The 25,542-nt window shown below is 36.1% G+C and overlaps 2 protein-coding genes across 3 annotated transcripts; both read right to left on the bottom strand.

Annotated features, from left to right (window-relative positions):
• LOC133880196 (uncharacterized) lies at positions 1 to 13,484 on the bottom strand. Of its 2 annotated transcripts, none has more exons than XR_009902209.1 (3): positions 13,177 to 13,484; positions 1,994 to 2,032; positions 1 to 791 (listed from the first exon to the last, which is right to left on the bottom strand). XR_009902209.1 is itself a non-coding variant. In XM_062319097.1 (3 exons), the coding sequence occupies exons 1-3, from the start codon at positions 13,338 to 13,340 to the stop codon at positions 1,445 to 1,447; spliced, it is 534 nt and encodes a 177-aa protein (XP_062175081.1). In that variant the 5' UTR covers positions 13,341 to 13,484; the 3' UTR covers positions 1 to 1,444. The 2 variants fall into 2 exon arrangements, 1 of the variants encoding a protein (XP_062175081.1); XM_062319097.1 differs by having other exon boundaries at positions 1 to 1,720; positions 1,994 to 2,087.
• Positions 13,485 to 17,832: 4,348 nt separating this feature from the next.
• On the bottom strand, positions 17,833 to 20,678 carry LOC133879712 (galacturonosyltransferase 8). The gene is made up of 3 exons (XM_062318412.1): positions 20,435 to 20,678; positions 18,791 to 20,038; positions 17,833 to 18,305 (listed from the first exon to the last, which is right to left on the bottom strand). The coding sequence occupies exons 1-3, from the start codon at positions 20,591 to 20,593 to the stop codon at positions 18,030 to 18,032; spliced, it is 1,683 nt and encodes a 560-aa protein (XP_062174396.1). The 5' UTR covers positions 20,594 to 20,678; the 3' UTR covers positions 17,833 to 18,029.
• Positions 20,679 to 25,542: the final 4,864 nt, after the last annotated feature.

The following is a 25,542-nucleotide window of genomic DNA, read 5'->3' as shown; positions in this document are numbered from 1 at the left end:
TATTGCATAATTTATCTTTCCTTTTGTAAACATCAAATCTCTTGTATATATTAACCATAGATGGAATGAAATAACAGTACTGCAAAACATTCTTCAGTTACCTTAGTTTATTAATGGGGAAGAGGAGTACCAAAAGGTTGCAGTGGAAAGAGAGGAGGGAAGTTTTTTGCAACACAGAGAGAGAGAGAGATGTTGGCTGTTAAGCTCGTTCTATTTAGCACAAATGGCAACTACTTACATTTAAAAACAGAAAAAACACTAGTTGTCACAATCAGTGATTCAGTAATAGAACAATATAGATGTTGTTGTTTACTTCAAATATGTTCTTTTTCAAATAAACAAGGTAGGTAAAAGAGCAGAGGACAATTCTTCAAAGGTTAAAATATGATGCATAAAGCAAAAGGAATAAGAGGACAATAACAAAGCAGTTTTGCCATTTGAGCCCTAGGTAAAGAAATTTTGGAGACCAAGAAGAGAGAGAATAGAGACGAAAGATGAAACAAAAGAAAAGAAACCTGTTTCCCCTTGTTCATTCATAGGGTGAACAAAACCATAAAGACAACCACCTTGTAAGGCCAACCCTATCCCTTACTGTAACGTGAGAACTCTTTATCCTTATAAGAACTTCTAAAACAAGAAAACAAAGCAAAATTGAAACCAAAAGAAAGATTAAGGGACCATCATGTCCATGGTTGTTCTAAATGTATGATCAAAGGGCAACTAGTGCTCTCATGATACCTTCCAACCTGCATCCTGCTTCTGCTCTCCACACTTATTGCTGTAACAATAAACTAAACAACAAGAAGAAACAGCAGATATGGAAACCGACATGAAGTCAAGGCAAGATAGCAAGTGAAAATGGACAATAATCTGTTTTTCCTTTGCACTTTCATCCCTCTTGAATCCAGGTAGTAAAATGCTCTCTTAAAAATGGTTCAGAATATCTAGTATGAAAGAAACTTGGGTGTTCTGTCATTCATGATGAGCTCATTACTGGAGATAGGTTACTGTCTTGGGGGTTTAAAGGTAATACAACTTGTCTTTTTTGTTGCCATGGTACTGAAAGCAAGACCCATTTGTTTTTTGGTTGTGGATTTTGCTCTCGGATATGGAAGACCCGTATGCAAAAATGTAATATCTTGAATCCTCTTATTGACTGGTCTGATTTGATTGAGGAGGGTTGCAATCAGTGGAAAACTAAGTCCATGTTGGGAGTGCTATGCTGTCTGGTTCTTAGTGCTGTTGTGTATGGTATATGGAGGGTTAGAAATGATATTCAGTTTGGTGGCCAACCTAGCACTGAGGAACAGATTTTGAAACTCATTTTCTGGGAGGTTCGGTTTCAGGTCTCTGGAAAGTTAAAATTGCTACAATTTTTAGAGTGAAATGAACAGCTAAAAGCAACTTGAATATTGTGATAAACATACAACAATATTCTTAATGATTAACATCGATTTGCAGATAAAATCTTTAGCGAACTGAAGTAGAAGAGCTGTCTTTGCAACTTTGGCTTTAATTTCACTCCTGATATAAACTGTAACAGGAGGAGAACACTAGAACTGCAGATGCCCATTTGACAGAAGTTCCAGAGATACAAACAGCATATCCCAGTCGTAACCAATTCCAACAAATCATTATACAACATCCTTTGATTTTGTAAATATAAGTGTATGAAATCATATTTGCCGCACCCAATAAGTGATAATGTAACACCCCGGTTCTATATTGAGAAGAGATGAATAGCTCACATAGAGTGAGTAGTTTATGAAGACATTCATTGGTGTTAAGTCCGACATTGCCTTGTTACTAAGTGAAACTGAGCTTTATAAGAAATTCTAGAAAAACTTCAAATTTGACTTGTCCTTTTGGAGTGATAGCGAAGATGTGATTAGCTCTTTTCCTTGGTCATTATAGATAAAGTCAATAACTCAAATCATATCAAGCATAACAGAAAAACAAAAAACGGATCAATACGGAAAAATCAGATATTTACCTTGATAGGCTTGATTGCACTTTGCACAGCACTTGCCACCTCAAATTCCACAAAGCCAAAGAAAATGTGTCGGCTTATTAACTTATATTTATTGCTAATCTCAACCAATGAACCTCAATCAGTAAATAAAATCCAATCAAAACATATTTAAGTGAAAAATCTTACAAGCAATGATCTTATTCGATTGGCACATCACATTGGATGGTCCAAATTCTCAGTGGCCCATCCTTGAGAGTGTAATATATATATATATTAATTTCAAAAGCCATGAATTGAGCTGTCTACATTCTAGGCATAGATTGCTTAGGAAATCAAGTTTAGCTAAAGAAGAGACCTTTTTCTCACAATTTTTTTTTTTTTTCACTGGAATTATTGCCTATTTAGTGTTGGAATCACTAAACCTAGTCTGTGTAGTCAAAAAAGCCCAGATACTGTTAAAATATTGTTAAAATACTGCAATTAGCTATGCTCATTAACTGAATTTAACATTGGACAATGAAAATCTGAAACCTTATGATAATCTCAAAGGCAGCTAAGAAGAAGATTCCCACACCCACAAAAACTATTTTTACTTATGTTCTGTCACAGCTCTTCGAAGAGAGAGAAAGAATCAAGCTTGAAGCTTGAAGAAAGATAGTTGAGGAGTTGTGTGGTCGAACAGGAGGGTTACGTGGTTTCATCAGAACGTTGTAGTGGGCGGTCCAGCTAGGCATTCTAGTAGCTTCATGCAGTGCGTTTTGGAGTCCTAGGATGGCTGATGCGGTGCGTATCAGTAAATAAGGACCTGCCGTTTATCCCTAGAGCTAGTCGTTTATGTAGTCCCTAAGTACTGTCGTTTTAGTAGGGTTTGAAGTGCCATTGTAAGAGACACTATATAAGTCTCGCTTAGCATAGAATGAGGGATATCTGGAAAATTGGACAGATATGCTGCTGCATTAGGAATTCAACCAATTGGGCAGGATGGAATCAAGGTGAAAATTGCAAACGGGCAGGAAGTGGCAAGCCCAGAGAAAAGCAGAGAGGTGGAAGTTAAGATGCAAGGGTACATCTTCCGAACTGAGTTTTTTTATCCTGCCCTTGGCAGGCTGTGATGCGGTACTAGGCATCCAATGGCTTAGGACCCTTGGACCCATCTTGTGGGATTTTACTCAGCTAGAAATGAGGTTCCAGTATGAAGGTACTGGTTGCACCCTGCGTGGACTCAGGCAAGGTTCCTGGATGAGTTGGGAAGAGGGAGACTCTTTCAAACTCTCGAAGCTAGAAAGGAAAGGCATTCTTCTATACTTAATGGAACAGACTACCAATGGGGTCCTAGAGCCTAAACAGTTCCCGACAGTTCCTAAACAGCCCCAGTTACCTGGTCCAGTGGTGCCATACTTGAAGATTACCGTGATATCTTCCAGGAGCCTAAGGGACTGCCGCCCCATAGGGCTCACGACCATGCTATTACACTTCAAGAGGGAGCCCAACCGGTGTCAGTTCGGCCCTACCGGTACCCTTTCTACCAAAAGGAGGAGATAGAACAAATTGTGAAGGAGTTGCTAGAATCGGGGGTTATTAGACCCAGTCACAGCCCATTCTCATCTCCGGTGTTATTAGTAAGGAAGGCGGACGGCCCGTGGAGGATGTGCATGGACTATCGAGCTTTGTACAAGGTAACGATCAAAGACAAATTTCCTATTCCTGTAGTAGATGAGTTATTGGACGAACTATAGGGAGCACAAATTTTTTCCAAACTGGACCTAAGATCCGGGTACCACCAAATCCGGGTGGTAGAAGCTGATATCCCCAAAACTGCATTTAGAACTCACGCTGGACACTGTGAGTTCTTGGTTATGCCCTTCGGGCTAACCAATGCACCCTCGACCTTCCAAAGCCTAATGAACCACATATTTCAGCCCTTTTTTAGGAAGTTTATCTTAGTGTTTTTCGATGACATATTGATATACAGCCCGGACATGGAGACACACCTCACCCACCTTCAAAAGACACTAGAACTCTTGAGGAAACATCAGCTGTTCGCTAAGATGACCAAGTGCCGATTTGGTTGTGTGGAAGTTGAGTATCTGGGGCATGTGGTCTCAGGTCGAGGAGTTTGTGCAGACCCAAGCAAGATTCAGGCCATGGTGGATTGGCCACACCCTACGACCATCAAAGCCCTGAGGGGTTTCCTAGGGTTGACAGGTATTACCGGAAGTTTATAAGAAATTTTGGAGCCATAGCTGCACCATTAACAGCCATGCTCAAGAAAAATTCCTTCTTGTGGTCAGAACTGGCTCAATAGGCCTTTTTAGCCCTAAAGACAGCAGTTACCCAAGCCCCAGTCCTAGCCCTGCCCAATTTCTCTCAGCCCTTCCTAATAGAGTGCGACGCTAGTGGAGTTGGAATAGGGGCGGTCCTTATGCAGGGTAACCGGCCTATAGCTTTCCTTAGCAAAGCACTCAAGGGTAAAGCACTCCATATGTCTACCTACGAAAAAGAGCTATTTGCCCTTGTCACCGCAATTCAGAAATGGAGACCTTATCTATTGGGACGGCCCTTCGTGGTCAAAACTGACCAGCAAAGCCTCAAATTTCGGCTAGAACAGAAGGTAGGGACCCCCTTCCAACAGAAATGGATTACAAAACTGTTGGGATATGACTTTGTGGTGGAGTATAAAAAGGGAGTTGAAAATAGGGTGGCTGATGCCCTATCCAGGAAAGAAGGCTGAGAGGAAGGACTTTCCCTTTCCCTACTATCTATCCCAACTGCTAATTGGGTAGAGGATTTAAAACATCAGTCCGCTGAGGATGAGGAGCTCAAGCAGCTAATGGAGAAATGGCTGAACAATGATTTAGACACCCGCAGGTACTCTCTCCGAGATGGACTCTTACTTTACAAGCACAAGATTCTATTAGGAGGGTCCCCGGTTCTTAAAAGCTAGGTGCTGCAGTATGTGCATAGTGACCCAGCAGCTGGGCACTCAGAGTATGATAAGACTCTGCAAAAGGCCAGAAAGGATTTCTATTGGCACGGCATGAGAAGGGACATCAAGAACTTCATCAGGGAGTGCGATGTGTGTCAGCAGAACAAGAATGAGAACACTTGCCCTGCCAGACTACTGCAACCACTCCCTATTCCAACCCGGGTGTAGACGGATATCTCAATGGACTTTGTGGAAGGGTTACCCCCATCCCAGGGCCACTCGGTTATCCTTGTGGTGGTGGATAGACTTACCAAATCTAGCCACTTTATTTCTCTTGCTCACCCCTACACAGCCGCCAAGGTGGCCCAGCTATTCATCCAGAATGTCCTTAAGTTGCACGGGATGCCACAGTCCATAGTCTCGGACAGGGACCCGACATTTACTAGTGCCTTCTGGGCTGAGTTGTTCAGGCTACAGGGTACCTCACTCAAGCTCAGTACAAGCTACCATCCACAGACAGATGGCCAGACGGAGATCGTGAATAAATGCCTCGAGACCTACCTCAGATGTTTCACACAGGATAGCCCTAAGAGGTGGACCTACTGGCTACCATGGGCAGAGTACAGCTACAACACTACATGGCATTCGGTCATTCGGATGACACCCTATGAGGCAGTCTATGGGGTACCCCCCCCAGACTCTTAAGCTACATCCCGGGTACTACCCGTGTTGAAGCGTTTGACGAAGTGCTTCGCAACCGCGAGCAAATCCTAGCCCTTCTCAAGCAGAACATATAGTTTGCCCAACAGAGGATGAAGAAATACGCAGATATAAGGTGTATTGAAAGGGAATTTGAATTAGGGCAAATGGTGTACCTGAGGCTCCAGCCCTATCGCCAGACAATAGTGTCTTACCGCCGAGCCCTAAAGCTGTCACCCCGTTTTTACGGGTCGTTCCGCATCATTCGCCGTGTGGGAAAGGTCGCCTATGAATTGGATCTACCGCCGGCCGCTCGAATCCACCCGACCTTTCATGTGTCCCAATTGAAGCTAAAGCTGGGATCTTCCACCTCAGCCTTGCCGAAGCTACCACCGGTGGACTCCGACGGCGTTCTTCGCCCCGAACCGGTTGAGATTCTGGATCGCCGCTCCCGGCCGAAAGACCACCGTCCCTCTATCGAGCTGCTAGTCCGCTGGGATGGCCAAGGCCCGGACGACGCCACTTGGGAGGACCTCCACAGCCTCCGGGAAGCCTACCCACACCTTGTGGGCAAGGTGTTTTGAGAGGGGGAGTATTGTCACAGCTCTTCGAAGAGAGAGAAAGAATCAAGCTTGAAGCTTGAAGAAAGATAGTTGAGGAGTTGTGTGGTCGAATAGGAGGGTTACGTGGCTTCATCAGAACATTGTAGTGGGCGGTCCAGCTAGGCATTCTAGTAGCTTCATGCGGTGCGTTTTGGAGTCCTAGGATGGCTGATGCGGTGCGTATCAGTAAATAAGGACCTGCCGTTTATCCCTAGAGCTAGTCGTTTATGTAGTCCCTAAGTACTATCGTTTTAGTAGGGTTTGAAGTGCCATTGTAAGAGACACTATATAAGTCTCGCTTAGCATAGAATGAGGGATATCTGGAAAATTGGACTTGTTCCTTGGAGGGTGGCTCCTCGAATCTGCCGCTTATGTTTTCTTATCAAATTACAGTATAATTACAGCACATTTTCTCTTCATTTTCCCCCTAATTTCCATCTACATTCCATAAAAAACCCTAGACAGTAATCTACGTGTAACATGTTCTTCTTCGAGTTTCAATTCTAAAAGAATATCAACTCTTAGAACTCGAAATTGCACCAAATATCAGTCTGTTTTAAAACCAAAACATACGAATTACTATCACCACTGTGAACCGAACCAAAAAAGGGGCATCTTTGGCAAAATAAAAAAATCAAACCCAATTGCAGAATATAAAAACTCAATTCAATTTGGGAGGACGAACGAAGCCTTACACTGTTTGAGCAACACCCAGAGGCAGAAAGTGCATATGAACGAAGAAGATGGCAGCTTTGTGAGATCAGATCGTAGAGAAACAACAAAAATATAAAAATGGTCTGCAAGAGGAATTAAATCACAACATTCTCCGAGAGAAAGGGAAACCTCAAGAGAATGTTGTGATTTTATTGCCTTCCAGAACCTCCAATCCCATCCTATTCTGTATTGCTATAAAAACTTATCTTCATTCTTGGAATTGAACGATGTGGGACTAGTTGGCTCTCAACTAAAACTAAAAGGCATACTCAGTGTCGAGGCTATTAATTAATAATTAATCGGAGAGTAATAAAAATAGCAGCAGTGCATCATGTACTATCATTTTTAGAGCCCTTTAAAGTTTAATTCTATACATATTGGATTGTTTTAAAATATTTACAATTTGGATTTTCAATAACTTGAGCTTGAGTATTAAAGGACCCTTTTACGTGGACATCAAACTAAATTTTATTACCAAAAAACTCATAAAAATATGGAATCATTATTCAACTCGACTATTTATTTGTTTATATAAGTTGTTTTGTGAGCTTTAATTTCTTGCTATTAATGATGCCCAGAAAATTGTTATTAAATACAGTTTACGTATATAGTACAGTATTTTTAATTAACAAACAATTATAAAATTGATGTTAATACAAATAAAATTTTAATATGTGATTTGAAACACCGAAACTGAAAATTTTCATAAAGGCTGGTTTGGTTGATTTTTAAATCAGACCCAAATCAGTATGCGTAACTCTAGTTAATGATGTCTCTCACATTGATTAAGACCACATGTGAATTCTACAAATTCAATGGTTAGTTTAGAAAAGAAATGTACAATAGATGTATAAGAATCATTTATCATATGCTTATTAATACCTCTTCTCTCTACTTTCTAATTTTTGTTTTTAGGATTTTTATCCAGGAGATAAAAAAAAGAAATAATAAAAAGCGTTGAACCAAAAACCCAAAAACAATGGGGGAAAAAATGATGTGTTTTGAACGGTTTTTTTTTTTTTTTTGAAAATGTGTTATGATATGACATTAAGATAAAAACTGTTTAGAATATTTTGTAAGTATTTTGTGTTTTAAATTTTTTGTTGATGTTTTGTTTTGAAAATAAAAAACAGGAGAGTGTAGGTCTCTCCACGACCATGAAGATGGACCTCCATGGCCATGAAGGTTCATGGGTACATGGAGACTGTGAATGGCAGCGCGGTGAAGACCTTCATAGCCATGGATGAAGATTAATTGGGTAAAAACATGTTCTTCAAAGAGTTCATGATTCTATAATCTATCACATCATCTTTCTAATTCTCATGATCCATATCAATAGTCATCTGAAGCTCATTTTGTTTTAGCACAAATAACAACTACTTACAAAAGATCAACAAAAGTGAAGGAAGGGCAACGAAATTCATCAAAGCAATTTTGATATTTGTGCCCTAACAAAACCATAAAGACAACCACCTTCTAATGTCAACTCTAATAAGGGATAGGTTTCGACATGATTCGCAAATCCGATACGAAATTAACGAATTAAGTTTGAAAGGATTAACAAGTTTAAGGGGTAATTACTTTTTCCCTCCATGAACTACCGGCCTGTGTCATTTTGGCCCCACGAACTACCACTTCGATAAAAAAAGAGCATAAAACTACTATCTTTACATACTTTGCCCACTTCTGTCATGGAATCCCATTAACTTGGATGGAATATGCCATTTTTTACCGTTAATTTTTATTTAAAGACCAAAATACCCTCTACAGTAATTAATAAAAAAATATTAAAATTAATAAATTTTTTTTTTTTTTTTAAAAAAAAAAAAACAAACCTAAGGGGGTGGCCGAAGCCACCTTTAGGGGTGGCCGAAGCCACCTTTAGGGGTGGCTACCGGGCCACCCACTGCCTCTGGGGTGGCCGCACGGCCACCCTAGAGATAAGATGGGGTGGTCGCACGCCGTGCGCCCACCCCTTAGGCCGGGGTGGGCTGCAAGCCACCCGACCACCTCAGGGGGTGGCTTTTCTTTAGTTTTTTTTTTTTTTTTTTTTTTTTTTTTTTTTTTTTTTTTTTTTTTAAGATGAGAGTATTTAGGTCATTTTTGAAATTGAGTTAGGGCATTTAAGTCCTTGCATGAATTAGACTAACGAAATGTGGCAAAGTATGTAAAGATGATAGTTTGATGCTCTTTTTTGGTCGAAGTGGTAATTCGTAGGGGCAAAATGACACAGGCCGGTAGTTCATGGGGGAAAAGATAATTACCCCCAAATTTAATTAAATTGGTCGACTTAAAATTAACCTGTATAGTGGCCATGGCGTGTGCTCTTTCAAAATACGCTGCCTAACTTTGTCCTCGCCCCAAGGCCCAAATTGGATTACATTAAAGCATGTCTTGTTAAATTGTGATTTGCCTTCAATAATCAAGTTGGCTCATGGCGTGTGCTCTTCAATTTAATCGGAGTAGCCATCTCTAAACTCTACATACTTGAATGTCTTTCTATCTCATCTTTCCTTAGCTCATGATCTTTGAAACAGTTGAAATCACTTTGATAATAATCAGTTTGATCCGTTTTAGATGAATGAAACACGCAATCCTCAAGTTCAGATTTTTATTCCAAAAAGAAGTGCCTCACAATTTCAAGAAAAATTATAGAAATCCAGTCGATCCAATCGGTCAAATTCAAAAACATGGAATCATTTTTTGTGTATTAGATCCCAACGAATACGGTATTATATTACTCAATAAATAAAATAAAACCCACAAAGCCAAGGATCAGAACCCCCTACAATTTCAAAGAAATTTGAGATTTTCAAATTTTGTCAATTTAAGTCGTTTTATGTATCGAACGACATGAAAAATCTACATATTAAAAATATGACATGTTAACAATGAAAATTGAGTACATTTTTATTAGATTCTTACACTTTATGTCGTATAAAAGCTTTGAGCAAAAAATTGTCTTTTGCTTTAGTAAAGAAAAAGCGTCTTTTCAAAAGTAAAGAAAAAAACATTTTGGAATGATTTTTTTTTTTTTATTATTATTGTCTCGATAACATGTCATATATTTAATATGTATCATTTTTCACGTTATTCAATGTAAAAAACGGCTTGAATTCACATAATTTGAGGATTTCAAATTTCTTTAAAATAGTAGGATCCTAATCCCACCAATGGCAAAATGCAGCACCTAATGGGTTCCATTATTGACTCAAGTTGCACCACATGGGTGTTAATAGAAGAGGGGCATTAATTTTACACTACGAAAGTCTTACCGTTTAATAGCAACATTAGCTATTTTAACTAAACCAAAAAAAAACATAAAAAAAAAATAATAAATAATAAATAACAATTTTGTTACAATAATTAGCTAGAGATTGCTAATTACTGTAACAAAAAATGTCTTTTACATGATGGGAAGATAATCTGCTGTATGTGAAAAATGCCTCATATTAGGCTTTTAGAGGAGTTGTTGGAAATGCTATAAGATCCCCATATTACTCTTCCTAACTCTAATTGCCTTAAAAAAATTTATTATTGACAAGCGTCTTCTTCCATCTAATTGGAAAAAGAAAAAAAATTGTCAGATTTTAATATTCTCTAAAAAAAAGATTAGAAGAATAAAATTAAACTTTATGCATAATGGTGGAATTAGGATTAATGATTGGACAGGATGCATTGAACTGTTTAAATTTTTTAAGAACAAACAATAGGTAGTTCTATGTGGGAGTTGCATGTGTTTAGGTAGTCTGAATAGGTGTAATTTGGATTGTTTAAACACATGTTCGAGCAAGTAAAGCCCATCTATGCTCTCACATGGGTTTCTCTATGCTCTTTCAAAGCCTTGTTAGTGTCCTACAGTATCTATTACTCACCCGTCTTTATATCTCTTTTGTTGTCAACAAAGTCTCTCAATTCATGCATCGACCCACCTACTTCCACCTACAAGGAGTCCAACGTATCTTATGGTATCTCAAGTCTACAATCTCTTATGGCCTACTCCTTCGCCACTCCTTATCTCTCGTTCTCCAAGCCTACTCAGATGCCGATTGAGCCGGTTGTCCCAACAATAGAAAATCTACCGGTGGTTTCTGTGTTTTTCTTGGCCCCAATCTCATTTCATGGTCCTCCCGCAAACAACGGACAATTGTATGCTCCAGCAATGAATCAGAATATCTCACCCTTGCTACCACTATTGCTAAACTCATCTTGCTTCAATCTATGCTTCACAACCTTGGTCTTTATCTCCCCTCACCACCCACCCTAAGGTGTGACAATATTGGGGCCACCTACCTTTCTGCCTACCGCGCCTTCCATGCTCATACCAAACACATAGAAATCGACTTCCATTTCGTTCGTGACAATATCGCCTCCAAAACTTTGGATGTTTGTTTCATCTACAGCAAAGATAACCTGACTGACATTTTTACTAAACCTACTTCCTCACCTTACTTCTCCCTCATGCGCACCAAGCTCAACATCATGTGCCCTATGTCTCACTTGTGGGGGTGTAATGAACCATCAACAATCTCGAAGGAAAATCACGGCTCTACAAGTCAACCCAATAAACACACAACGGCTAGCACTATCTCAAGAAGGAAATCAAATCAACTCAACGGCTAAGTCATCTGAAAAAGGCAACCAAATCAACACCAAAAATCAATTCTGTATATTGCATAATTTGTCTTCCCTTTTGTAAACATCAAATCTCTTGTATATATTAACCATCGATGGAATGAAACAACAGTGCAAAACATTCTTCAGTTACCTCCTTAGTTTATTAATGGGGAAGAGGCGTACCAAAAGGTTGAAGTGGAGAGAGGAGGGAAGTTTTTGCAACAGAGAGAGAGATGTTGGCTGTAAAGCTCGTTTTATTTAGCACAAATAGCTACTACTTGCATTTAAAAAAAGAAAGAAAAAATCCTATCTGTCGCAATCAGTGATTCAGTAATAGAACTATATAGATGTTTATTTCAAATATGTTCTTTTTCAAAATAAAAGTAGGTAAAATAGAAGAGGACAATTCTTCAAAGGTTAAAATATGATGCTTAAAGCACAAGGAATAAGAGGACGATAACAAAGGAATAAGAGGACGATATGGAAGACCTGTATGCAACGATGTAATATCCTGGATCCTTCTATTGACTGGTCTGATTTTCTTGAGGAGGGTTGCAATCGGTGGAAAACTAAGTCCATGTTGGGAGTGCTCTGCCGTCTGGTTCTTAGTGCTGCTGTGTATGGTATATGGAGGGCTAGAAATGATATTTGGTTTGGTGGCCAACCTAGCACTGAGGAACAGATTTTGAAACTCATTTTCTGGGAGGTGCGGTTTCGGGTCTCTGGAAAAGGACAGTTTAAGAAGAATTTGGAGAATGTTCAGCTTTGCTTAAACTGGAATATTGATGTTAACATTCTGGTTTAGTTTGCTGGTTTGAGGTTTTGTTCCTAGTTGTGTTTTCAGAGTTGTTCTCTGATTGTAATGTGATATGTTAACTTTCAAAGGGTGACAGAATGAGAACTCTGATATTTACCATACAAGAAAATAAAAAGAGATCATGCATATGAGCACTAGAGCATTAAAGAAAATATTGAACTCACATTCCAAAAGCAAGAATGCTCCAATAGATTATTATACATATAACCATCAGCCTCTGCTTATGATAAATAAATTCATATTTAAAAGCAGAGGATGTTATATTAAAAAGCTGCTACAATTTTAAGAGTGAAATGAACAGCGAAAAGTAACTTGAATAAGGACTTGGTTAAGGTGTAAATAATAGCAGCAGAACTAATGATATGATATAAACCATAACAGGAGGAGAAACTAGAAAAAGAAAAAAAAAATGTTCACCAATACGATATCCCAGTGAACACAAGAACTGCAGATTATGATAATCTGAATCCTTATGATAATCTCAAAGGCAGCTAAGAAGAAGATTCCCACACCCACAAAAACTACTTTTACTTATGTTCTTCTTCGAGTTTCAATTCTAAAAGAATATCAATCTGTTTTGAAACCATAACACACGAATTACTATCACCACTGTGAACCGTACCAAAAAAGGGGCATCTTTGGCAAAATAAAAAAATCAAACCCAATTGCAGAATATAAAAACTCAATTCAATTTGAGAGGACGAACGAAAAAGGGCTCAATCTTACAGTGTGGGAGCAACACCCAAAGGCAAAAGTGCATAAGAACGAAGAAGATAGAGGAAGCCATAGACAGCTTTCGAGATCAGAACGAAAAAGGGCTCAGCCTTACAGTGTTTGAGCAACACCCAAGGGCAAAAGTGCATAAGAACGAAGAAGATAGAGGAAGCCATAGACAGCTTTCGAGATCAGAACGAAAAAGGGCTCAGCCTTACAGTGTTTGAGCAACACCCAAGGGCAAAAGTGCATAAGAACGAAGAAGATAAAGGAAGCCATAGACAGCTTTCGAGATCAGATCGTAGAGAAACAATAAAAATATTCGGTAAGAGACAGAACTACAACATTCTCCACCTTAATGTAGGCCTACATTACAAGCGCAGAATGTTGTTATTCTATCACTTTACAGAATTCTAATTTCATTCTCTTCTGCGTTGCTATAAAAACTCGTCTTCATTCTTGTAATTGAACGATATGGGACTTGGCTCTCAACTAGTGTCGGCGCTATTAATTAATAATTAATCGGAGAAAAATAAAAATAGCAGCAGGGCATCATGTACCATAACTTTTAGGGCACTTTAAAATTGAATCCTAAATTCTTAATTCTATACATGTGGATTGTTTTAAAATATTTACTATTTGGATTTTCAATAAAAGACCCTTTACGTGGACATCAAACTAAATTAAATTTTATTACCAAAAAAACTCATAAAAATATGGATTCATTATTCAACTCGGCTATTTATTTGTTCAATTTCTTATGCGTAAATAAGTTGTTTTGTGAGCTTTCTTGCTATTAATGATGCCCAAAAAATTGTTGTTAAATACAGTTTACGTATATATTACGTTATTTTTAATTAACAAACAATTATAAAATTGATGTTAATACAAATAAAATTTCAAGATGTGATTTGAAACTCCGAAACTGAAAATTTCAGAAAGGCTGTTTTGGTTGATTTCTAAATCAGACCCAAATCAATATGCGTAACTCTAGTTAATGATGTCTCTCACATTGGTTAAGTTGTTAATTATATATGCTTGGAGACATTTTATTATTAGGAAAAAGTACACATATCCCCCTCAAACTACCTCTCAATTGTCAATGTACCCCACAAACTACCAATTGTATTAATGTCCCCCTAAGACCTATAAAAAGTCAAAAATGACCCTAATTTTTTTTTAAAATAAGACAAAAATATCCTTATAAATTCAAAAAAATAACTAAAACTAAAAAATTAAAACGATAATAAAAAAAAATTACTAAAAAAAATTTAACTAAATTAAATAAAAAACGAAAAAAGAATGATTTTCTTTTTTTAAAAAAAAAATCAAATGACAAAATAACTGAAAATTATAAAAACAATTTTTTAAAAAAAAAAATAACGAAAAATTAAAACCAGTTTTTTTATTAAATTAAAAAATAAATAAATAAAGAACAATTTTTTTAAAAAAAAAAATCAAACGAAAAAAATAACTGGAAATTATTTTTTTAAAATAAAATAAACATACGAAGAAAAAAAGTACACATTAATTTTTTTAGGAATAAATTTTTGTTATTTTATATTTTTTAAATAATTTTTTTAGTATTTTTATTTTATTTTAATAATTTTGATGAAGTGTATTTTTGTCATTAGGGGGACATTGACATTTTTTTGTAGTTTAGGAGGGGAGATTGACACAATTGGTAGTTTGGGGGATCCATTGACAATAAGGTGGTAGTTTGAAGGGGTTATGTGTATTTTTCCTTATTATTATTATTATTATTATTATTATTATTATAGATACATGATAACCAAATTACATCAAGAAAGAAAAAATACAATAAGGGCAAGGCAACCCAAAAACAATCTTACGCGGGGGCAATACTTTCGAAGATGCGGGCTCAATAGCTCGAGGCACTGATGCCACAAAGCCGAGGTCATCAATAAAGGTGAATAGAAATGTGTATTGAGTCACAAGAACCCAATCATAACCATAACTGGGGTGAACATGAGGAGATGGAAACAACAAATAAGTCCAAAAATACAATAGCACAAAAATAATAAAATAAACAGCAGAGGTCCAGAGGAAGGCGGGGTGGGAGCCTTCCATGACGGCGCGCGGGGAACATGCGCCGCCAAGGGAAGGCCTCTCAACAGCCGGATTTGTCGACGAAGCCCAAAAACACCAATGGTAGTCAAGGTGGAAAGCGATGAGAGCAAACATAGCATTCACGCGCCGATGAGAGTAGAGAGCTCTCTGGAGCGTGTGTGCCACGCGTGGGGGAGCAGATGCCGGTGGAGGGAACGGCGACCGTCAGTAGAATCCGGAGATGCCGAGAAACTTGTTGGTGAGGTGCGTGTCTTGTAATTGTTGTTAGAGGAGTGTAAATCTAGATCCGAAAATTTTAAACGAAACCCCTTGCCAAAAATTACAAAAAACACGGTGGAATGTGGATGAAAGGATCATAAACAGCTGTTGTATAGACTCAAGCCACGAAAAAACAACGAAAAGACAAGTAAAATAGGTGAATAGCTAGAGCTTATGTCTCATCTCCAAAGGCTTGAAAAACCGTAAAGTGGCTAGATGGGTGAAGAGATAGATGATGGAAAGTGAGAAGTTAGAGTGGTTGTGTGGTGGGGTAAAAAGAGGAGGTATGAAACGGAGATGGGTGGTGGGGAGGGAAGCACAGTGCTTCCCTTCCATGGTGGTTTGCACAGGAAAAATATCAAGGAATGGGATAGAGGAGAGAGAACTGTCGCATTACGAGCTTTCTTTTATGCTTGGAGACATGTTACATGTGCATTTATTGTACATCTTTTTTCTAAATCAACCATTAAATTTGTAAGACCCACATATGGGTTCTTGTGGGTCATACAGATCCAATAGTTAGTTTAAAAAAAAAAAGAAAAAAAATGTACAACAGATGTACAACCTTTCTCATATGCTTATTCATCCCTCCTCTCTCTACTTTCTAATTTTTGTTTTTAGGATTTACTTAACCGTAAAAATAATAATAATAATAATAATAAAAAGCATTGTGCAAAAAACCCAAAAACAATGGGAAAAAAATGATAATGTGTTTTGAACGGTGTTTTTTTTTTTTGAAAAAGTTTATGATGTGACACTAAGATATAAATAGTTTTGAATGTTTTATAAGTATTTTGTGTCTTAAGTTGTTTATCGATATTTTTTTTAAAAAATAAACAAAAGTGACAAGGAGAGTGTATGTCTCTCCATGACCATCAAAATGGACCTCCATGGCCATGAAGGTTCATGGGTACATGGAGACTGTGAATGGCAGAGCGGTGAAGACCTTCATAGCCATGGATGAAGATTAATTGGGTAAAAACATGTTCTTCATAGAGTTCGTGATTCTATAATCTACCACATCATCATTCTAATTCTCATGATGCACCTCAATAGTCATCTGAAGCTCATTTTGTTTTAGCACAAATAGCAACTACTTACAAAAGGTCAACAAAAGTGAAGGAAGGGCAACGAAATTCATCAAAGCAATTTTGTTATTTGTGCCGTAACAAAACCATAACGACAACCTCCTTCTAATGCCAACTCTAGTAAGGTATAAGTTTCGACATGACTCGCAAACCTGACAAAAAATTAGTGAATTAAGTTTGAAAGAATTAACAAGTTTAATTAAATTGGTCGACTTAAAAATTAACCTATATAGTCTTGTACTTGTACTCGTACATCGATACGCAACACTAGGGCTAGCTATTTTTAACACGACCGATGAACTTGTCACTAACCTAACTCGAAATTAGAAAATCAAAGTTGATGCATCTAACCGTTTAATTAAATTGGTCAGATTAAAATTGACATATATAATTTTATAGTCATGTCTTGACACGATATAAACTCAATACATAAACACGAATTGCTACACCTATCCCTTACCGTAAGATGAAAACTTCTAAAACAACAAAATACTGCAAATTTCAACCAAAATAAAGATAAAGGACAAAAGAGAAAGACTTCAAATTACAGTAATTACTCATGCCGGGCCATCATGTCCATGGCTATTCTACATGTATGATCAAAGCGCAACTGGTACTCATGATATAATGCAAAAATCCTCTGGACCGCACCTTATAGCCTCTACCTGTATCCTGCTTCCTGCTCTTCACACTAACTGTGGTAACAAAGAACTAGACTAACAGAAGAAACAGCAGAAATGAAGAACAACAATGAAAATACAAAAGAAGATGTTGGTATAGAAGAAGAAAGAATGATGACACATACAATATAGTCAAGGCAAGATAGCATTAGACCGCTTGCAAAAAAAGGGGTGAAATGGACAATAATCTGTTTCTCTTTTGCAATTTCTTCCCTCTTGAAATCCAGGCAGTAACTCTCCTAAAATAGTTAAGAATACCTAGTATGGAAGAAACTTGGGTGTTCCTTATACTACTGCTGTTTAACCGAATACCCTCCCAAGTGCTTTACAAAGGGTGACAGAAGGAGAACTCTAATATTTACCATACAAGAAAATAAAAGAGATCGAGTATATGAGCAATAAAGAGAGCACTAGAGCATTAAAGAATATATTGAGCTCACATTCCAAAAACAAGAATGCTCCAATAGATTATTATACATATAATCATCACCGCCTCTGCTTATGATAAATAAATTCATATTTAAAAACAAGATGTTATATTAAAAAGTCACTACAATTTTAAGGGTGAAATGAACAGCTAAAAGTATTGAATATTGTGATAAGGATACAACGATCTTCTTAATGATTAACATCTGCAGATAAAATACTCGTATGGACAATTCAAAGAGGAATTCTAAAACTGATATAGCAAAGAAGTACTTTACACTTGGGTAGAAAGCAAATTTTCTTGCGTGCAGAATAAGGACTTGGTTAAGGGGTAAATAATAGCAACAGAACTAATGAGATGATGCTTGCTATGGGGCCAGTATACGCAAATTCCTTGGAGGGAGACTTCAACTATGAATCATTATTTAGAGACCAAAATTACAAGCCTGGACAAACTCTAAATCATAGTCAACGTACTTTGTCCAAAGGGGTCGAAACTGATTCATGGCAATGTCAAGCCATGGCTTCATATTCCCATTGAAGTGCACCACTGCAGCATTGCGGATCTCATCCATGCTAATGCTCGGATTGTAACCAAGTCCAAGAACATGCCATGACTTGTCGAGTGGCTTCGTTGTTGAGTAAAATGTGATTAGACCTGGGGGCAATGTCCCCAATTTCCACAACGTACGGTTCTCATTCTGCAACAAGATTACCATGATCAGCTAATACTAACCTAGACGCTCCTAGCAAAAGATATAGTACAGTACTGACTAACCCACAAAAATGCAAAAGAAAACAAATTATTGACAAAAACATCGTCCTACAAAAATGCAAAAGAAAACATATTAATGACAAAAAGACCACGATGTTCAATAAACTTTCTTGAAATTGAAGACTCTAGCAGCAGAAAGCAACAAAACAAGCAGGGTGTTTAGAAAGCAACAATACAAGATCAATTGGTTCAAACTAGTGCATCAGAATTTGCAACCAAAACAGGTGGTAAAATAAAATCATTGGAGCTCAGTACTGTTTATAGACACCAAATGTTGCTCAGTCATGGTAAAAGCAAGAAAACAAGTATATTAACAGAGAAATCAGTACTGTTTATAGGCACCAAATGTTGCTCAATCATGGTAAAAGCAAGAAAACAAGTATATTAACAGAGAAAAAATCAAATCATTACCAGATTCTGCCAGTAATGATATTCTTCCGTGCACTTCTCCCTCCTCCAAGCATCCAAATCAAAGAAGTTCATCCCATAAGCCCACGCGCAAGCTTTTGGGTTAAACTTCTCCCTAATCAAAGGGTGTGAGAAATTCATGTACTGTGCATAGCGATGGAACGACCCAAAACATGTCTCCACCGCCCCATTCACCTTCCCATCCATATCTATCTTCCACAACCCTGTCAAGTCCCTCTGAACCACAATATCATCATCCAAAAACAAAATCCTATGCAATTTCGGGTACATTTCCGGCAAATAAAACCTCAAGTGATTCAGTATTGACAAATACTTTGGGTTCCGAAACTTCATGTTCGTGGTGTCCTTTGTTGCATTCTCAAGCTTATTCTCAAAGTAAAACCTCTGAAGATTTGAAGACTCCAACTGCCGAAGCACCGGCACATAAGAAGAGTTCAAGAACTTGTAATCCTCAACTGCCTTCACTTCAATGTGCGCTCCATTATAGTCCTTCAATTTGAACATAACCTGCATCGCACCGAGATTCATCTTATCAGTCACAACATGGAAAACATGTTTCCAAGGCTCCTTCGAGTTCTTCACCGCCGAATTGACCACCACCGACGCTGCAACCACATTATCGGAGAAAATCGCATAGTGGTAAAGCTTCGGATCCTCCAACTCCGGTGGAGTCAGCTTCCCCTCATCTGAATATTTCTCCGGATGGGCGATTCGCTCTTCCATCAACCGCATTGCGAGGCAATGCAAGCTTTTGGGTATCGATTTCGCGGCTATCAAGCTCGAGAAAGCTCCTTGCTTCTTTGCCTTGGTTAACTGCTCATTCACTGCAAAAATGGTATCCTTCAACTTCTGGATCTTCAACTGGTTATCGAAAGACTCCTTCGCTTCCGCGATCACTTGCCTCGTCACTTTGATTCGCTCCTTCACTTCCTTCTCGAATTGCCGCAACACCGATTCATCGAGGGAGGGCGCGTCGGATTCGTAGAGAGCGTGATACAAGGGCTTGTTGAGGAGATCGGAGTAGTTCCGCGAGAGATCGGCGAAAACCCTAACGAGCTTGGAGTTCTCGAGCTTGAGCTTTCGCGCATACGAAGCGTACGCCAGAGCCAATGACCGGTGGTCGTCCGCTTGCTTCCGGATCTGGTCCAGCCGGGGCTTGAGAGGGTCCGATTTGAGCGCGAGTACGGATCTTCTCGTGATTCCCAATCCATATGAACCCGAGTCGAAACCCTAATTTCATATCAATCCAGTGTAAGTAAGCAAATAATTAAACAACATGTTTCAACTACAAGAATTTCCCGCATTTACCGTGAAATTCCACACTAGAAACCTGTTTGTTTCCCGAGAGAATAGAAAAAGAAAAACAATTTTCCCGTGAAAGAGAAACCTAACTAGTTAATTACATTTATTCCCGCGGATCCGTAATGATAAGATCCAGAAGTTAAACCGTAACTCAAGCCGAAACAACGCTTGCTACAGAGAAGAAAACCCCCCCCCCCCAAAAAAAAAAAAAAAAAAAATCCTTCACACAAGAAACAACCGGTTTGTTCCTCGGAAATTTTTTTTTTTTTCCCGGAAATCAGATCTGAGATGAAGAGAGAGAGAGAGAGAGAGAGAGAGACTTACAAGGTGGTGGAGGTGGGAAGTGTCGGTGCGAGACGTGAAGAGAAAAGAGAAAGTGAAAAAGAGGCAGAGAGCCACTGTGATGGCCCAGCCCAACACTCTGAAGCTGAACCTCACGCCGGCTCCTCTCTCCGCCGTACGTGCGGTCCGATGGTTCGCCATTTTCGTCGGGTTTGATTGATTTGAGAACTGGAAAATGATTGCTGTCAGTGTGCGAAAGAGAGAGACTGTTGGCTCCGACTCGGAATTTTCTTCTTTTTAAACTATTTTTGATGAGATTATATGTTAACTGGCAGGTGACGATAACGCGGGGATCGCTGCTGTCAGGAATTATTTTATCATATAAATTATTATTATTATTATTATTATTTTAATTTCAATCATAATTTTTAAACTAAATAAGGAAGATCTGGTCACATGAGTAATGCTACACATCATCCCCTTGTCCTCATTTTTTCCTCCTAAATTTGATGTGGCTCTTAAAATCACCATTGAATTTATGATAGATTATTATTGAATTTTGATCCAATGGTGATTTTAAGAGCCACATCAATTTTGGGAGGATAAAAGGTGGACAAGAGGATGATGTGTAGCATTACTCTGGTCACATTAATATTTATCATTTTATTAAGTTAATATTTGTCGCTAGCTTCACCTGTTCTCCAGTTATCATATTTTAAAAGTGATAATATTAATACAGTAAAATATCAATAATTTAATTTATAAAATTGTCATGATATTTTGAGTATTTAAAAAATTTGTAATTTATTAATAACATTAAAAAGTTTGAGAAAAATATATTTAAAAAATATCTACTTCTCATGTGCTATGTATTATAAAAAAAAACATGCTTTTACATGTTAAGGACACACCACAATTTCATAGGCTAAATAAAAAATAAAAATAAATAAATAATCTAATTTAAGAGAAAATTCTGTCCATTTAAAAAATAATTATTAAATTTTTTAAAAAAAATTATATAATAGGCTACTCTAAAATTATAGACAATTATATATATATATATATATATATATATATATATATATATATATATATATATATATATCTTTTAACTTTATTCGTCCAGATCAGAAAAGCTAGAGCAAAGACTCCAGAAATGAACAAGATTCTAACACTCTTTGAAGCACGAGCAGATTGCTCAAAGTTACAACATTACGGATACTCTCAAAAATTTCTTCAATTCATATATTTATCCATGATTTGTTTTACCGTTGCCTTATCAAGGCTATATACCGCAAAATTTGTCACTTTACAAATATGGCTAATTTGCCAACTCTAACAAGTAGATAGAACTATTTGTATATCCGTCACAAATTGTCCGTACCTACACCAGTTTAGATCATTTGCTTTGACCGCATTAACCGTATGTAAAGAGTCCCATTCTAAAATAATATTATGGAGTCCTAAATCACAACAAAATTTTTTAGCACACAAAGCTGCTTGGGCTTCAGCCACCATAGGTTCTTGCCTTACACATATAGTCTAAAATTTTGCCGCAATTACCTACCCTCCGCAATCCCTTACAATAATGCCAATACCCCTGTGCTATTTTTGAAATCAATTGTCACATCCCAATTAATTTTATACATACCAATGGGTGGAGCTTTTCATATTTCTAGGACTAGATTGCCAATGGGGATCAGAGCCAGTACATTTTTATCATTAGCTTCTGAAAATTCTTTTAAAGACTGGGCAGCTTCAGATATTAGTTGGTTTGAATGGGTGAACACCCCCATTTCTACAGTGAATTTGTCATAATATTCTTTCTACAAAAGTGAATATGTAAAAGTGAAGTATTGTTCTAAACCCAGTTTGTCAGTTTTGTCGGGTGGAGGATGAATCAAATGGTAATTCTATGAGAATGTATTTCAACAAAAGATATATGGAGAATGTGTGTCATTAGGATACAGAACAGAAATAACTTTGTTGAGTTATTGGAGTATATGATGGATCGATGTACGCCATAAGAAATATGGTTCTTTGCAGTATTAGACCGCAAATCTCGTTCGGAATAAATTATAGACAATCTTGATTAACATTTCTGACAATTTTACTTATCCCAAAAGAAAAAGAAATATTTAATTGAATCTAATCAAACAATGAGATGAACTATAAATGAACTCATCCTTCTTGTTGATTGGATCTAAAATTTCTATTTTTAAAAAATAGCATTTAGTTATAAAAACTAATAAAGTTTCATGATTGATTAATATCAACTCAGCATACAACTACAAGTTATTTTTTAATGTTATTTTTTGTTAATGTCTAGTATTAAGTGACAACTCAGCATACAACTACAAGTTATTTTTAGGGAAAAATCATATCAAATTATTATTTCATTGCCAATGTCATTCATAAATTACCAATTGTATCAATCTCTCCCTCTAAACTATTAAAAAATGTCAATGTCCTTCCTAATGACAAAAATATCCTTAACAAAAACATTAATATTTTTTTAAAAAAATTATTTAAAAAATCTAAAATAACAAAAATTTATACAAAGAAAAACAAATAAAATAAAAAACTGGTTTTTTTTTCGTTTGTGTTTTAATTTTTTTTTATATAATTTTCATTTATTTTTTCGTTTGTTTTTTTTAAAAAAATATTTATTCTTTATTTTTTTATTTTTCCAAATTTATAAAGTCATTTTTGTCTTTTTGTTAGAATTAGAGGAGACATTGACACAATTAGTAGTTTGGAAGGACATTAACAATTGAGTTATAGTTTAAGATGATATATGTACTTTTTTTTTTTCTTCTTCTTCTTCTTCTTATTATTATTAATGAATTGTTTTCTTTTCGTAATGTTTTGTTTTAAAATATTGTACATTTACTAGTGCTATTATTGTTACTTTTTATATATATAAGGGCCTAATCTAGGTTTTAGTGTATGTTATTGGTTCATTTTGGTTTTTTCTAAAATTATTACAAACAAGGAACGGGGAAAGGGACGAAAATTACAGAAAAAAGGGTTGGAAAATCTAATAATAAGCTTCAACATAACATGTTCATTGAAAATAAACAAAAATTAAAAAAAAAATGTGCCAAATAATTGACACGGCCCTAGAGTATGTTATAGTTGTACGCATACAAATGGTGTTTACAGAAAAATAACAAATTAAAGTGTTATGATTAGTTTGTTTTAGAGGTTTCAAAATGTATAGTTCAAATAATAGTGATTTTAAAGCATAATTTTTAAAAATGCAATTAACATTCGATATAATCGCGGTTCAATCTTTAAAATTGTACGGATTTTTTTTTTAAAAAAAAAATCCCATTTACATGCAATCTAAAAACGTGAATTTTTTCATGTTTTCAAACCGTTATGTTTTTCAAACACACTTTCAAGCAAGACAATTTTCATAATTTTGTTCAAAAATATACTTTTAACTTGTAAAATCACATGTCCAAATAGATTCTGAACCATGTACAAGCTTGTGATTTGCTTTTAAGAAAGGTAAAAATATATATTTTATTAGGTGATTAAGCATGATAGTGTAAAGATATCATCTTGAATCCACCCACAAGGTAGAGAAGTAATCTAATTATAATTTTATCATGATAAAGAATGAGTTTGAATAGTACAAATTTATAGCAAGAAAAAAAAAAAAAATCCTAATCCTTGCAATATAGGGTGCGTTTGGGATTGCGATTTCGTAGAGAAAAAGTGTGATTTTAATCCAAATCGCAGAAAATGAACCGTTTAGAAACTGCATTTTTAAAAAATTGCGATTTGAAAACGCAGAAAAGTGTTTATTCAAATCGCAGGCAATGTGGTGATTTTTTGAAAACGCAGTATTTTAAAAGGCTAACCTGCGATTTTGCCAAACACTTAACTGTATTTTTAAAAATCACTTTTTAAAATCGCACATTTTAAAATCGCACTTTTTGAAATCGCAAACCCAAACGAACCCATAAAAGATTCCATAAAATCAAGAAATAATAAAATTACATTAAACTCTTAGAACTACCAAAAATAATCCAATAAAGATATTCCAAAAAAGCTAAAACTTGAAACTTGAAAGAGAAAAGACAAGTGAAAGTGGACTAGAAAATGCTTAAGAGATCGTTTGGGTGTGCGATTTTTTCGTATTATATTTTACTATTTTGTATTATATTCAAAATTAAGATTAATGAGATAACTTATTTTTTGAAATTATGTTTAGATGGTTTAGAAAACATGAGATAAAATTAATAAATAAATAAAATATTTGTATAATTTAAATTCTAAAAAATAACACAAATATGTTTTTAAAAAATCATAAAATATAATAAAAAACAATTATTCCCTCAATCATGCCTAAAAAACTGCTGAAAGTAATTGATTTTGACTTGGACTGAAAACTAGTTGAAAAATGGCCCAAAGAAACTGATGGGAACATCGATCGGTGACAAAGAACGTATTTGTGGACCTATGAACACTAGAATAAGAATTAGACATGGCAAACTTTTTTATTTTTTATTTTTTTATAAGTAAATACAACATGGAAAAGGAAAAACACATAACAAAATACTCATGGCAAAACCTGATTGGTCTGTGAGACGGTTCATGGAAATATTTGTTCAATAAAAATTAAAATTTTTAGGGAAAATAAAAAATTAATCCCTTGATTTTGAGGAATTTAAAAATTAGTTCTTAGGCCTAAAAAAATAAATAAATAAAATTCATTTCCTAGTTTTCATCACTTTAAGAATCAATCCCGCCGTTGTTATTATTATTGTTATTATTATTATTATTATTATTATTATTTTATATAGATTATTATTATTATTTTTAAATTGTTGATGAAATTTCTATTACGTCGCTAGTTGCCAGTTCTATGTAAAATTATATATATATATATATATATATATATATATATATATATTTAAAAAAAAAAAAAAAAAAAAAAAAAAAAAAAAAAACCTCATGGGCAGTGGGGGTGTAGGCCCCACAACACATGCGTTTGTTAGTTTGATTGTTTTTTGTTTTTTTTCAAAGGTAATTATTTCATGCGTAGTGATTAATTACATGGCTATTGATTGATGTGGTCACTAGTTGACATTAAGCAAATTTCGTCAACAATCTAAGCTCGGTCGGCATAAAAAATC

Source organism: Alnus glutinosa, chromosome 10 (genome assembly GCF_958979055.1).
Source record: "Alnus glutinosa chromosome 10, dhAlnGlut1.1, whole genome shotgun sequence".
NCBI classification, from domain to species: Eukaryota; Viridiplantae; Streptophyta; class Magnoliopsida; order Fagales; family Betulaceae; genus Alnus; species Alnus glutinosa.
Note: the sequence above shows the minus strand (reverse complement) of the source record. Positions and strands in the feature narration are given on the sequence as shown.

Excerpts from the sequence above, each read along its gene's own strand:
- LOC133880196 (XM_062319097.1), bottom strand. The coding sequence starts at position 13,340 with ATGGCTTCCTTTATCTTCTTCGTTCTTATGCACTTTTGCCCTTGGGTG. Across the intron at positions 2,088-13,176 it reads TTGGGTGTTGCTCAAACACT|CAATAAATATAAGTTAATAA; the intron begins GTAAGGCTGAGC and ends GGTTGAGATTAG. Across the intron at positions 1,721-1,993 it reads GTGCAATCAAGCCTATCAAG|AACCGGGGTGTTACATTATC; the intron begins GTAAATATCTGA and ends TTCTCAATATAG.
- LOC133879712 (XM_062318412.1), bottom strand. The coding sequence starts at position 20,593 with ATGGCGAACCATCGGACCGCACGTACGGCGGAGAGAGGAGCCGGCGTG. Across the intron at positions 20,039-20,434 it reads CTTCCCACCTCCACCACCTT|GGTTTCGACTCGGGTTCATA; the intron begins GTAAGTCTCTCT and ends ATATGAAATTAG. Across the intron at positions 18,306-18,790 it reads ATCATTACTGGCAGAATCTG|AATGAGAACCGTACGTTGTG; the intron begins GTAATGATTTGA and ends ATCTTGTTGCAG.